We start from the raw sequence: 14146 nt of genomic DNA, 5'->3' as shown, positions 1-14146 counted from the left end.
TATGATAGTCCACCACAAACAATCCAGTTACCTTCCCCCACTCCATCTGATGACCTTGTGCCCATCAGCGATTTCACCCAACTTTCTCTCTAGGTGGACCCAGTAGAGTCGTCCAAGTAAGTCATGTTTCCTGCTGGTGGAGTGCGCTGCCCCCACACTGTGTAAGTGTAGAATGACGCAGGGTGGACCCCTGACTCACTTCATAGCGCAAATCGCAGTCCAGCGTCAGCATCTTTGGTCATCTCTGCTTTGATCTGGCCTTCACTGCTGAAATATTCTCAAATATGGTGGTGTGACAAACCCAGAACAGGAACTGAGGGCCCAGAGGAGTTCTGGTTGGATTCCCAGTGGGCCAGTGAGCTTACAGAAGGCCTGGCCCCGTGCCTGGGGGGCTCTGGTCCTAGGGGACCATCTTTAGAGGCCTCCAAGGCTGGTCTGCCAGAGAGAGCCACGCCTTCTCTCTGCTCTGGGCAGAGACTATTTTTATCTCAAAGGCAGTCTTGGTCAGGACACTGCACAGTTGCCAGGGGGGGTTGGAGATGAGAATGGGAGCTTTCCCAGAGCTTCCTGACTCCCTCCTCCACCACCCAGCCCAGTGCCAGCTTCTCTTCTGGCTGCCCGCCCCCCCACCTCTTCATATGTGAGAAGGGGGTATACAAGCCCTTGGTACTTTATCCCTCTAAACACTGCTGTTTTCTTTAAGGATCAAACCAGATAGTGAAGATTACCCCTCGGAACATAAGACTGGGTTTTGGGAAACAGGGTTGTTATTGGTAGCTGCCGTCGAGTCAGCGCCGATTCATGGTGAACCTGTACACAATGAAGCAAAACACTGCCTTGTGTTGCTGCACCATCCTTGTGATGAGTTGTGGATCGGACCTATGTGATCCATGTCTTTCACTGGCTGGTTTCATAAGTTGGTTGCCAGGTCTTTCTTCCTAGTCTTTCTTAGTCTGGAAGCTCCATTGAAGCCAGTTTGCTCCAGATCATAGTAACACATAAGCCTCCACTGACAGGAGGTGGTAGTTGTACATGAGGTGCATTGGCTGGGAATCTAACCCAAGTCTCCCACATGGAAAGCAGGAATTCTATCTCACAACTATGATGTAGTATATGACAAAGGTCCGGGATTGATGGAACCTTGTTTTGTTCAATGACAGAAGAGCTACCTATCAATCACTTTCAGTGGTTGAGTCTTTATTTGAAGGGACCGGAAAGTTTGCTGTTAATGTTGGTTCAGGGTGAACGCTTGTCTTTTGGGGGTATGAGACAGAACCGAGTTCCTGCCGTAGTCCCACCTGAGTCCTGAATGAGTAGGATTGCTGACACAGACTTAGCAAATATGGTCACAGGAGAACTTGAGTCTGCCCAGACGTCTGCTGTGGAGTCAGGTAGCTTGCCCTCTGGAAATTCTTGGTTTGTATCCTAGCTCTACCACTTCCTGCCTGTGCTGGGATGATACTTAGCTTCTGTGAGCCTCAGGTCCACATCGGAAAAATGGGGAGAATAATGCATGCTCCCTTTGCTTTTCCAGCAACACTGTAGTTTGTCTAATACTTACTCGCCTTCTTCCAATGCCCCCTTTCCCTTTCAGAGCTCTCAAGCGTCCAGATCTGCCCCGTCACCCAGTTGCTGCCATTGGTATTGAGCCATGAGTGGAGTCTGGCGAGGTATCATCCCTGTGGGACTGGTGTGGCTGGTGTGTGGAGCCCAAGGGTTCCTGCTGCCGAATGCCACCCAGCTTGAAAAACTGCTGAGCAAATACCAGCAGGATGGGTCTCATGCCCGCGCCCGGAGGGCCATTCCCAGGGCAGACAAGGAGGAGATCCTCATGCTACACAACAAACTGCGGGGCCAGGTGTACCCCACGGCCTCCAACATGGAGTACATGGTGAGCCCCAGCCTCAACTGGCCGCTGTGTTGCTGTGTCCATGGTCTGTGGGCGAGTGGCAAGAAAGGGTCCCCAGGCTCTGTTTTGGACACTCTGCCAAGACCACGCCGCTGCAGCTCTCCATCCCAAGACTGTCTCCCTGCCAACCTCTTCCTCCTGGTCTTTGTAGTTCAGCCCTGACACCCTGCTAACAGGGCCCCCTCAGGCAGATCAAGGCTTTGGAGAATGGAGTCCTGGCCTTGCCTCCCTCTAACTATGACTTCAGCATTTCCTTCACCATTTGAGAACCTCAGCCTAAACCTAGGTTCCTGGTGTGATGCTATAGAATAAACACTGGGCTGCTAATCACAAGGTCAGCAGTTCAAACCCATGAGCCGCTTCTCGGAAACCCTATACAGCAGGGTTGGGAAATGTCCAACCTGTAGGCCATATGAAGCCCACGAAATCATTTGATCTAGTCCTGCCAAGTCAACCACACTTCAAGCTATCACATTACAACAGGCTAATCTTTAAATTGATCATTTTGTATACCCTGCGGATGATGTTATAAATATCTAATGGTCCTTGGCAGAAAAAAAGTCCCCCACCCCTGCTGTACAGGGTTGCTATGAGTTGGAACTGACTCAACTGCTCTTAGCAACAACACCCAGACCTACGTGGGAATCCCGGAGTGGTGTAAATAGTGAAAACACTTTGCTGCCAACTGAAAGGTTGGAGGTTCAAGTCTAGCCAGAAGCACCTCGGAAGAAAGGCCTGGTGAGCTACTGTGAAAAATTCAGCCACTGAAAACCCTATGGAGCATACATATGCTCCATTCACGTGCAGTTTCTGTGAGTCAGAATGAACTCTGCACAAACTGGTTTTTTGTTGCCTTGTGTATTTTTTCCTTTGTTCAGGGCATGGTGCTAATGCTGCACTAATGATCCTTGAGCAGGGTGAGAGGTGGGGAGGTTCTGGGAGGCCCAGCCAAGCCCGGCCACTTCCTGCAGCCCGCAGGGCAAGGATTCCTGTGTGTTCAGTTGACAACCTGGCACCATGCAGTTCTGTGCCCACTTGGCCACTTCCCACTGGCTAACGTGGGACCTCACCCACAGTGTGCACAGGTAGAAACTGGAGACCTACCTACAGGTCTATCTGGGGCACATACGAGGAGGTGTTGCTATGATTTTGTTTTTCTGGCTCTGCCTCTGCTTCTACGTCCCTGGTTCTGACCCAGTGCCTCTTCCTCCCCCCACATCCCTGGTCCTGACACAGTACCTCCTCCCCCCACCCAATTCCTGGTCCTCACCTGGTACCTCCCCATTTAACATCTCTGGTCCTCACCTAGTGCCTCCTCCTCCCCCAGCATCCCTGGACCTGACCCAGTGCATCCTTCCACTACATCTGTGGTCCTGACCCCGTGTTTCTTCCTCCCACATCCCTGGTCCTGACCCAGTGCCTCCTTCTCTCCCAGCATTCCTGGTCCTCACCTGGTATCTCCCCCTCTAACATCCCTGGTCCTCACCCAGTGCCTCCTCCCCCCACATCCCTGGTCCTCACCTGGTGCCTTCTCCTCCTCAGCATCCCTGGTCCTGAGCCAGTGCCTCCTCCTCCCCCAGCATCCCTGGACCTAACCCAGCTCTTCCTCCTTCCCTAGCATCCCTCGTCCTCACCTGATGCATTCTCCTTCCCTCAATCCCTGGTCCTGGCTCGGTGCTCCCTCCTCCCCTTGCAGTTCTGGTCCTGATCTGGTATTTTCTTCTCCCCCCACATCCCTGGTCCTCATCTGATTCTTTCTACTTCCTCTGCAGACCTGGGATGAGGAGCTGGAGAAGTCAGCCACAGCCTGGGCCCAGGAGTGCATATGGGAGCACGGGCCCACCAGTCTGCTAGTGTCCATCGGCCAGAACCTGGCTGTCCACTGGGGCAGGTAAGACCACCTGCTGTGTGCCTGGCTCAGTGCTGCCCACCCACTAAAAGGGACACCACCCACCATAGTCCCCTGTGACACCATGACTAGTGGATGGCTCTAAGAACAGAATTCAGCGCTCTGAGGTTCTGGATACCAGACCCCAAATGTAGGGTATCAGCAGGACCACTTTTTCTCTGTGGGCTCTGTGGGAAGGTGCTTCCTGGCCTCGTTCTGCATCTGAAGACAGCCCCTCATTGTGTGTCTTCCATTTTTCTAAGACACCACTAAGAAAGAACCAAGACCATTCTGACTCCAGTATGATCCCCTTTGACCCAACTGATCACAAGGAGAGTGTTCGTTTCCTCTCACATTGTCACATTCACAGGTATAGGTGTCAGCACGTCACTTTCCAGGATAGCATTCAGCCTGTAATACCACCCATCCCATTGACACATGGGGAAACTGAGGCTCAGGGTCCCTTATGAGTCAATAGCAGAACTGGCATTTTAGCTTATAACTTAAAAATCCACTGCAGTGGAGTTGATTCTGACTCACAACACCTAATGGACAGAGAAGAACTGTCCTATAGAGTTTCAAAGGCTACCATCTTTACAGAAGCAGATTGCCATCTCTTTCTTCCTCGGTGCAACAGGTGGGTTTGAACTGCCAACTTTTTGGTTAGCAGTTGTACTTTTAGCCACTGTGCCACCAGGCCTCCTTCGGGGACTTATAGAACTTGAGTTTTCCATTTTGACTCCTGTAGAGAAAACGTTGAGTCCTAGTGGCTGCTGCCAGGAAGTATGTGGTTGGGTCGGCTGGAAAGATGAGAACATTTCCTCTTCTAGCTTTGAGTCACTAGGGACACATATGGGTCCCCTCAGCTTGCCTCCTTGCCCAGCCAGACGGACTGCACAACTCCTTTGAGCTTCTGAGTCTTCCAGAGTGGCAGCTGCTCTGCCTCTCACCCATGCTGTGAGCTGCTAAATGTTGCCACTGACTTCCTCGAGTAAACCTGCCCTTGTCTTCTGGATACAACCCTTGGGTGAATACAGTCAGGTTGGCAATTCAAGTTTCACTAGAAGTAGCACATAAGAAAGGGCTGGTGATCCGCTGATAAATCAGTTCTACTCTGCTGCTTTAGTCTTTTGTATGCAGCCTGGGGTCGGTTTCTTTTGGGGGATGTGAACAAGAGTCTTTGGACCACAGCTGAGAGAATGATTGATTGGCCAGTTAAGACTCAGTGACCAACCACCACAAGATTAAAGCCAATGTCCCTGAGAGCGCAGACCCAGGTTCCCAGATCCTCGGCTCTGCGGGTGTTCTACCCCAGGCAGCACAAAGCTGGACTGAATTTCACGTATCCGCTCAAGACCTAGGCGAGGGTTTGCTTTGAATTCAAGCCCAGATACTTCCTCGCCTTTGGACGTCCGGAGTTTTACTTGGCCACAAACAGCTATACCTTTGTTGCTTGTGGGTGCCGTTGAGTCGATTCTGACTCATAGAGACCCCATGTTGTGTTACAGAGTAGAGCGGCCCCATAGGATTTCTTAGGCTGTCGTCTTTACGTAAGTACATTGCCAGGTTTTTCTCCTGCACTGCCTCCGAGTGGGTTCAAACTGCCAATGTTTTGGTTAGCAGGTGAGCACTTAACCATTGTACTACCCCGGACAAAACCAGGGTTGTTGTTGTTGTTGTTATGTGCCGTGGAGTTGGTTCCAACCCATAGCGGCCCTATACAGGGTTTCCAAGGCTGTAAATCTTTATGGGAGCAGAAAGCCTCATCTTTCTCCCGTGGAACAGCTGGTAGTTTCGAACTGCTGGCCCTGAAGCAGCCCTATTCGTAACCATTATGCTACCAGAGCTTAAAACCAGGGTTGTTGTTGTTGTTATGTGCCGTTGAGTCAGTTCCGACCCATAGCGACCCTGTATAGGGTTTCCAAGGAGCAGCTGGTGAACTTGAACCACCAACCTTGTAGTTCAAACGGCTTTACAGTCTGGTGCTTTAACCCACAGTGCTACATGTTACAAATTCACTTTGTGGAATCAAATCACTGTGGCGTGTTTGCTCTGGTGAATTTTGCTTGTTATAAAAATAGCCTTACGATAATATTAAAAGCAAATGCCTAAAGGGAACAAAATATCCATAATTCCTTAATCTGGGCTCCCTTCTTTTCTTTCTGCTGGCTTTTATGTAGCATTTGGCTTTATGCTGCCATATTTTTTGCTTAGCTGTAGCACAGTCCTGGGACTATTAATTCTAGTCCGTCTTTCCTTCTCACACAGTATCAGTGTTGCTATTACATAGTTGTCATGATTATCATTTTATAAAGGATGAAAAATATAGCCATTCTGTACTTGTAGCTTTTTGTTGTTGTCTCATTTGAATTATTTCATCAGGATAATTTATGAGGAGTAGAATCAATGGTCCAGAGAGTACAAGATTTTTCTTCCTCTTGATATGTATGGGGAACCCTCAGTCATGCTAACAGTTAACGTGCTTGGCTGCTAACCAAAAGGGCAGCATTTCAAGTCTGCCCATAAGTTCCAGAAGAAAGTCCTGGCTATCAGTTAGTGGAAACCCTACAGAGTTCTACTCTGACACACACAGGGTCAGTTGGTTGTATATTGTTAACTTGCCTTCCCAACGAACTCCACATTTTTGCGCTGTCCTGGTGGCCTCTGAGTATCCATAGCCCCACAGACGCACCGGGACTTGACCACACGTCCATGGGTGGATGGTCTTGGTGGTAAGCCTCTTTTGGGCCACAGCTCTGAGCCATGTGCATCTCCTTCCCCACACTGGCCCCACAAAGAGACGGCACTGTCCCAAACATGTCTCCAGTCATTACTGTCCACCCCAGGTCTAAGCAGTAATTGTTACAAGACCTCTAATGGTCGCACCAACCACATCTCTCTTTAGCAGGATCACTGACCCTTTGTGTGAGCTCTCTTTCTGGAAACCGCTTTGTCTGCACTTGCTGGTTACAACATCATGACCTGCAATTTACAGCCAGCTCATTTTCTTTCTTGTAAAACCAACAATAGCAACAAACAGTGCCAACCTGGCAGAGGGTCCCGGAGTGAGGGTGGTGGTCAGCGATCAGTGATGTCTTTACTAAGGGAGGGCTCCAGAGGATAAGATCCGAATCAATAAACAACAACTTAGAGTAGACCTGCCCTAGAAGGTCTCCCAGGCTGTCATCTGTATGGAGGGAGGCTGCCTTTTCTTCCTCCCATGGAGTGGCTGGTGGGTTTGAAGCAATGGCCATCTGGTTAGCAGTCAAGTGCTTAACACTGTGCCACCAGGGCTCCTTTTAAGATCCTAATAGGAAGCTTTTTTTCCTAGTGTGGTGCTGCAGTATAATGCGCTGCACCACAAGGTCGGTTTGAACGACAAAGTCAGCAGTTCAAACTCACCAGCCGCTCCTTGGAAACCCTTTACAGGGTCGCTAGGTGTCAGAACTGACTCAAAGGCACTTAACAACAATGAAAGTGTCTGACTTGTTTTTGGTGGCAACGAACATCCGTCTATTCACAGTTTGTACACGCACCAACAATTCAGCGGCACTAGTTACATGTGTCATGTGTGCCACCATTCTGTTCCTACCCATACTGCTTCATCACCATTGAGCGACGCTCTCTGTCCCTTAAAGTTCCATCTGTGCTTTATTATTACTTTAAAAAGTAATACCCTATTGTGTTTGGGGGCAAACGTTTGCATGGTGAAAGGTTTGGTTTCCATTTAACAATTGCTGCACAAAGTGGTAAGCACTGGTGGGACTGTAGGGTAAGCACTGGATTGCTAACCACAAGGTCGGAAGTTCAAATCCACCAACTGCTCTGTGGGGGGAAAAATGAGGCTTTTTGCTCCCTTAAAGATTGACAGCCTTGGAAACCCTGTGTTGTTAAATGTTGTCAAGCTGCTTCCAAGTCATAGTGACCCTGTGCAGGGTTTCCGAGGGGCAGCTGGTGAGTTTGAACTGCTGATCTTGGAGTTCAAACCGACCTTATAGTCCAGTGCTTTATCCCACTGTGCCACACCAAGACTCCCTATACGAGGTCGCTATGAGTCAGAACCGACTCAACGGCACTCAACAACAGCACACAGAGTCTTCAGTGATATGAGTTCCATTTTTCATAATGTGTCAGCCTTCTCTTTCCTTGCATTCTGGTTGTTCTGTTGCCATTGCTCTAGTTTCCCTGCCCCAGTCTCTTCTCATCTCTGCTTTAGAGTCATTGCTGACCTTCATCTGTGTTCTAGATGGACTGTCCTCAGTTTACACTCCATATTGTTGTTGTTAAATGCTGTCAAGTGGGTTCCGACTCATAACAACCAGGTGTGGGGTTTCCGAGGAGTGGCTGGTGAGCTTGAACCACTGAACTTGTAGTTCAAGCCAATCTGTAGTTCAAGTGCAGCACATTAACTCACAGTGCCACACCAGGAGTCCTTGCATTCCATAGATAATTCTTTGCAAGAGCTCTGTGGTTGAAGCAAACTTGGCACTGAAGCCAGATACCACCATAGAGAAACGTGACCCGATACCCACCTTCTTTGTGGGGTCACAGCAGTAGTTTCCCTGTTTTCAGACTCTCCCCAACACATCCAGTGTCCTCACTACATGCTACCTGTCCAGATACCCACACAATATGTCCTCTAACCTGTCCGGTTAGGCATATTTCCTGTAATATGGGATTCATGTCCATGAAAACAAGTCATGATTATAATGACCTGTTTAATAATCAAGCTGAGTGAGTTCCTGCACATTGGGAGGCACTGTGGACCCCGAGTAACATCCCTGCCATTCCTGGTGGTAAGCACCTTCAGCAGGTGGAAACTGGGGTTACCTTAGGGTGGTGATAGGCCAAGCTGGGGTCTCCACCTGTTGTAGGTTCAACAGGAGGTGCACAACAGGCTGATTCCAGTTCCTTCCTACAGGTACCGCTCTCCAGGCTTCCACGTGCAGTCCTGGTACGATGAGGTGAAGGATTACACTTACCCCTACCCCCACGAATGTAACCCCTGGTGTCCTGAGAGGTGTTCCGGAGCCATGTGTACTCATTATACACAGGTAAGGTTCAAGGGACGGGTGCCCCCTGGCCCAGCACCCCATATCCAGCCACCCAACTCCCTTGGAGACTGTGGATGGCTCTGCAGAACGTGGGCTGCTGTTTCCCTCGCTGGTTTTCTTGCAGTTGGTGATGCTCAGTGCATGGCCCCTTCCCCTGTTTGTCCAGCTTCCTCCCCATTTCCTTGTATCATGAGCTACCTCTAGGAAGTGTCCACTGTGTGCCCAGCAGCGTGTCCTGGTGGCTTTATCGAATTCCGTGTACAGCAGCCCTGCAGGACAAGAATGACTGGCCCACACTCATATTTATCTGTGTGCAGCCGCCCTGTAGGGCGAGCAGCACTGTCCTCTGCTTGGGGGATGAGGGGACTAGGAAGTGAGTAACAAATAAGAACCCCCTTCCAGGCCCCCACCCCATTCAATCCAGGTCTGTCTGGAGGTAGTCGCTTTCCCAGCATGCTTACCTGTGTGCTCAGGAAAGTTGACATGGCAGGAGGTGAGTCTGTTAGTACCTCAGAGTTTTTGGAACTGGGACAATTTTCTGCAACAACCTGCCCAGTTTTCAGCTCCATGGGGGAGTGACTTGGCCCATGCAGCACAGTGAGTTAGCGGAGCAAACAGGACTAGAAAGGGTCCTCTTGAGTCCCACTCCAGTGCTAATACCCCCTAAGGGACGTGTGTGATTTGAACCCAGTGGAAGGGCTATAATGGTAGGATTTCTAGCAGGTGGTGGGTGATGTTGCAGAGAAGACAGGGACAGATGGTACCCCATTCAACCTCTGCAAGGACGTGTTCCCTCAATGCTAGCGCCTTACAGAGCAAGGTCAGATAACAATCCCCAACAACGACACGCGGTGTTATCTTTTCAGATAGTCTGGGCCACTACCACCAAAGTCGGCTGTGCCGTGCACACCTGCAGGAGCATGAACGTCTGGGGAGATATCTGGGAGAACGCAGTCTATCTCGTCTGCAACTATTCTCCAAAGTAAGAACAAGCTGAGACAGGCGTAAGGGTCGGCACTGTTGCCCGATGCAGATTACCTGGTGGAAACTGGCTTGAAGAGTGAAGTCTCTACTACTGTACACGACAGGGCGTCTAGAGGGAGATGCTTCCAGGTTAGACAGTCCTCTTCTCATGGCCCCAAGGTGGCTGCAGAGCTCCGGACATCATGTCCTCTATCTGAACCTGGGTTCTAGAGAAGCAAAACCAGTGTGTGTGTATCAAAAAACAAACCCAGTGACAGGTAAGACGGAGGAATTCGCACTGACCGCCTAAGACAGGCAGCGTACCTTAAACAAATAATAAATAAGGGGGAAACTGATGCAGACCGTGCAGACCCGGCCAGGAGTTCAAGGCCCTGTGGGCCCAAGCGTTGCAGACAGTCCAAACCATAGGCTCTGAGGATCAGACTTTAGCCACCTAGCAGACATAGCAAACTGTCGCTCATCTGATTATTCATGTATGCTTGTTAGTAATCGCATACACGAGCCCTGGATATCCACAGATAAATGTAAAAACCTTCCCTAAAAACCGATACTGTAAGTTCCAAAAAGGCAAAGTTTCCCCCCCGACCCCCACCCCAAAAGACAAAAGCTAAAGAGGATAGAGAGAAACACTGTTAACTGATGATGTATGGAGGGGATTATAATCAATGTAATGAAACAAGTCATATGAATGGTTGAATGTGAAGCTGATGATATGCCCTGTAAACTTTCACTCAATCCACAATAAAAACCTTAAAAAAAAAACCAAACCCAGTGCCATGGAAGCTGGCAAATCCCCAAGTTGGCAGCTCATATGATAGACTGCAAGCTGCTGACTCAATCCTAAGAATCCAGGTCAGATGACGGTGAGGTAAATGGAAGGGAGAGCCTGGCCAAAGCATTCCTGTGTGTATATATAGTAGATGCAGGTCACACCCCCAGGAAAACTCCCTTTACATCAGAGTAAGGGTGTGACTTGAGTAAGAGTGGAATTTAAATATGAGTGTGACTTGAGTAACGGTTCGATTTGAGTAAGGGTGTGACTTGAGGTGTGACTTGAGTAAGGGTGTGACTTGAGGTGTGACTTGAGTAAGGGTGTGACTTGAGTAGGGGTGGAACTTGAATAAAGCATAGAATTTAAATAAGAGTGTGACTTGAGTAAAGGTGTGACTTGTGTAAGGATGGTAACTAGTAAGAATGTGACTTGAATATGAGTGTGACTTTAGTAAGGGTGGTAGCTTAAGTAAGGCTGTGAGTTGAGTAACGGTGTGACTTGAGTAAGTGTGTGACTGGAATAGGATGGAGCTTGAGTCACCCCCTCTTGTAAGATACAAGCCACACCACACACTCAAGATACACCACCCCCGAATTCTGCCTCATTCAAACACATTAGGTTAGGATTCACAATACATAAAATGGGGGATAATCACATCAGATTATGAAATAGAGGGCTGCCCCATAATACTGGCAATCAGGCCTAAACAAGATGACACAGAGCTTTAACCATCACATCCTCCCAAGCAGAAGAGAGAGACAATAGCAGACCAGACTCTCTCCTCAGGCCTTTCTCACTTTCTCACTTTCTCCTTATGTCATCAGCCGGTACTATACCAACCATGGAAAAGGGGAGACTGCCCCAGCTGCTTTCCAAGTCATCATCTGGAGCCTCTAAGCAAAGTCAGAAAAAATAACAGTTCTTGATGGGACATTAGGTGGATCTGTCTAGCAGGGTGTTTTTTTTCTCTGAAAACGATCAGCAGGTAGTATCTTACAAGTATTTCACACTAAACTTTGTTCTTGGGGCTCCGTATTTCCTTCCACAACTAGAACCACAAATCCCTTCTTCCTCCTGACGTCACCCTGTAACATGTTGTTCATCCCACACTTGCTCACCTCTATCGCACACCAAACAAATGCTGCCTGTGGTTTGCTGGGCTGGCCACTGGGCCTGCTCTCAGGCTTGTGTGTTTGAGCGCCCCTGGACGATGGGATGGCAGTGACCTCACTTATTTGGTTTGGGTCAGAAATGACCGTGAGAAGGATGAGTGAAGGGGGACTCACAGGGGTTGGGAGGGAAGCAAGGCTGTCTGCTCTCCCACTTGTCTGGGGCACAAATGATGGCATGGTGTCAGTGCTGGGGACCCTGTGGGAAAATGCTGATGGTAGTGGGGTTCCTGGCAGACTGGCAGGTGGGGTAAGGAGTGAATAGATTTGACTCTTGATACTAAAATAGACCCCAGAAATCTGAGCATTCCCTAGTCCCCATCCCTTTCCTTAGAAAGAAGTAATATACATAAAGCGCCACGTGCCACTCCTAAAGGTGAGGCTTGACAAGTCCTCACAGGTGAACCTCACATTGTTGCACTTTGCGGATACTGCGGTTTTGTTTGTTTTTTAAACAAATTGAAGGTTTGTGGTGACATTTTGTTGAGCAAGTCTGTGGGTACTATTGTCCCACAGCCTGAGCTTTATGTCTCCATCTCATTTTGGTCTTTTTTGAAATATTTCAAGTTTTTTCCTGATGCCTTTTGCACACTTGAGAGACTCCAGTTTAGTGTAAATGTAACTTTTGAAGCCCTGGGAAACCAAAACATTCGTGGAACTCTCACGCTACTGTACTCCTGGCTTTCTTGCTCTGGCTGTGTGACATTGGACAAGCTCCTGATCCCCTCTGTGCCTCAGCGTCCTCTGTAACAGAGGACAGAGTCCCGGCATCTCCCACTGCCGGCACACTTGTGTGTGGTTTGCGTGTAGTAAACACTGTTGCTCTCACTGCCCCAGTCACAGTCTGGAAACCCCTGCAGTTCTGCTCATTGCAGAAATAGCTCAAATGAACAATCCTGTCCACTTCAGTGCAAAGGTGCTGGAGCTCTGGGGAGGGGGTGTCTGGCCGTGCTAAGAGCTTCAAGTGGGGAGCACTACTGGCCGAGGGAGTCTGACAGTGCATACGCCATCACAGGACAGAAGTGCCGGATGGAGGTGCCCAGGCCTCACTAGAATCTACTAGAATTCTCCAATCTGTGGGCATAGGGGGCCTGGACAGTTGTCCTTACCCTCACCCAGCCCACACCTTCCTGTTTCCCGACCAGGAGGGGATCCAGGAGAGATGGGGTGGGCTGATCCTGACTGTGTCTTTGGTCTGTCTCTAGGGGCAACTGGATTGGAGAAGCCCCCTACAAAAACGGGCGGCCCTGTTCGGAGTGCCCTCCTAGCTACGGAGGTAGCTGCAAGGACAACCTGTGTTACCGAGGTAGGGGCTGGCTTAGAAGACCACTTCTTTCTCTCCTTGTTTTTATTTTATTTATTTAATTAACTTTTTATTGTGAATTGAGTGAAGGTTAACAGACAACACCATTAGCTTTACTCTCAACCAGTCGTATGTTTTGCCTCATTCCTTGATTACAATCCCCTCCCTGCAACGACGGTGAGCCTGCTTCTTTCCTGTGGTTTTCCTTTTACATCTTTTATTTTTTAACTTTTTACTGTGATTTTTTTTGTTTTTTACTTTTTATTGTGCATTGAGTAAAAGTTCACAGAGCAGATCATCAGTTTTACATTCAAACAGATCATATACTTTGCTTCATTATATGGTTGCAGTCTCCTACTTTTTATTGTGATTTGAGGGAAAGTGTACAAAGCAAATGGGTTTTCCATTCAACACCTCGGACACATTTTGTTTTGTGATAATGACTGTGGAGTAACAAGACTCTTGCCACTTCCTCCCAGTTTCCCGTTTCCATTCTTCCTTCTTCCCTATCCCTTCCTGCCTTTCTGATCTCACATGGTTGCTCATCGTAAGGGGTGTGTACCTCCCTGGTGTGATTCTTCACCTTATAGGCCTCCCTACTGTTTGGCTGAAAGTTGAGCCTTTGGGGGTGAGTTCAGTTCCAGACCTGAAGCATGACTAAGAGCCATAATCTTGGGGGATTACAACAGACTTACCCTCCAGACTCTAAGTTGTAGAATGATACCACTTAAAAAGAGGAAATTTAGCAATAATGTCAAAATTGTTGAGCTCTGAAGGAGGAGGAGGAGGAGGAAGAAGAAGCCAAGTGCTGAGAGCAGGGAAAGGTATTTCTGGCAGGAGAAACAATCTGTGCAAAGGCCAGGAGACATGAGGCCATGTGGTTATGAGAGTGGACCATAGAAAGCCCCACACACATGCGCAGCCCTGTCTCTGACCCTCCTGAAGGTGTCTGCCATGTGCCAGGGTGTTTTTTAACCGGAGCTGTGCTCAATCACTGTCTGGCAACATCTCTTCTTCCCTTTTGACAGCTGCATGCTGTCTTGAATGCAGTCCCCCTGTCCTCCTGA

At 49.0% G+C, this 14146-nt stretch overlaps 1 protein-coding gene across 1 annotated transcript in view; it reads left to right on the top strand.

The window, feature by feature from the left end:
• The first annotated feature begins 1651 nt into the window (after positions 1–1651).
• CRISPLD2 (cysteine-rich secretory protein LCCL domain containing 2) overlaps positions 1652–14146 on the top strand; it is a 49414-nt gene continuing 36919 nt past the window's right edge. The window contains exons 1-5 of the mRNA XM_006860284.1: positions 1652–1891; positions 3682–3800; positions 8719–8851; positions 9718–9833; positions 12982–13082. Coding sequence (XP_006860346.1) covers positions 1652–1891; positions 3682–3800; positions 8719–8851; positions 9718–9833; positions 12982–13082 — 709 coding nt within the window. The remainder of the gene's footprint in view (positions 1892–3681; positions 3801–8718; positions 8852–9717; positions 9834–12981; positions 13083–14146) is intronic.

The sequence above is a fragment of the Chrysochloris asiatica genome, unplaced genomic scaffold (genome assembly GCF_000296735.1).
Source record: "Chrysochloris asiatica unplaced genomic scaffold, ChrAsi1.0 scaffold00037, whole genome shotgun sequence".
Lineage (NCBI taxonomy): Eukaryota > Metazoa > Chordata > Mammalia > Afrosoricida > Chrysochloridae > Chrysochloris > Chrysochloris asiatica.
This window is presented reverse-complemented; position numbering and strand designations above follow the sequence as displayed.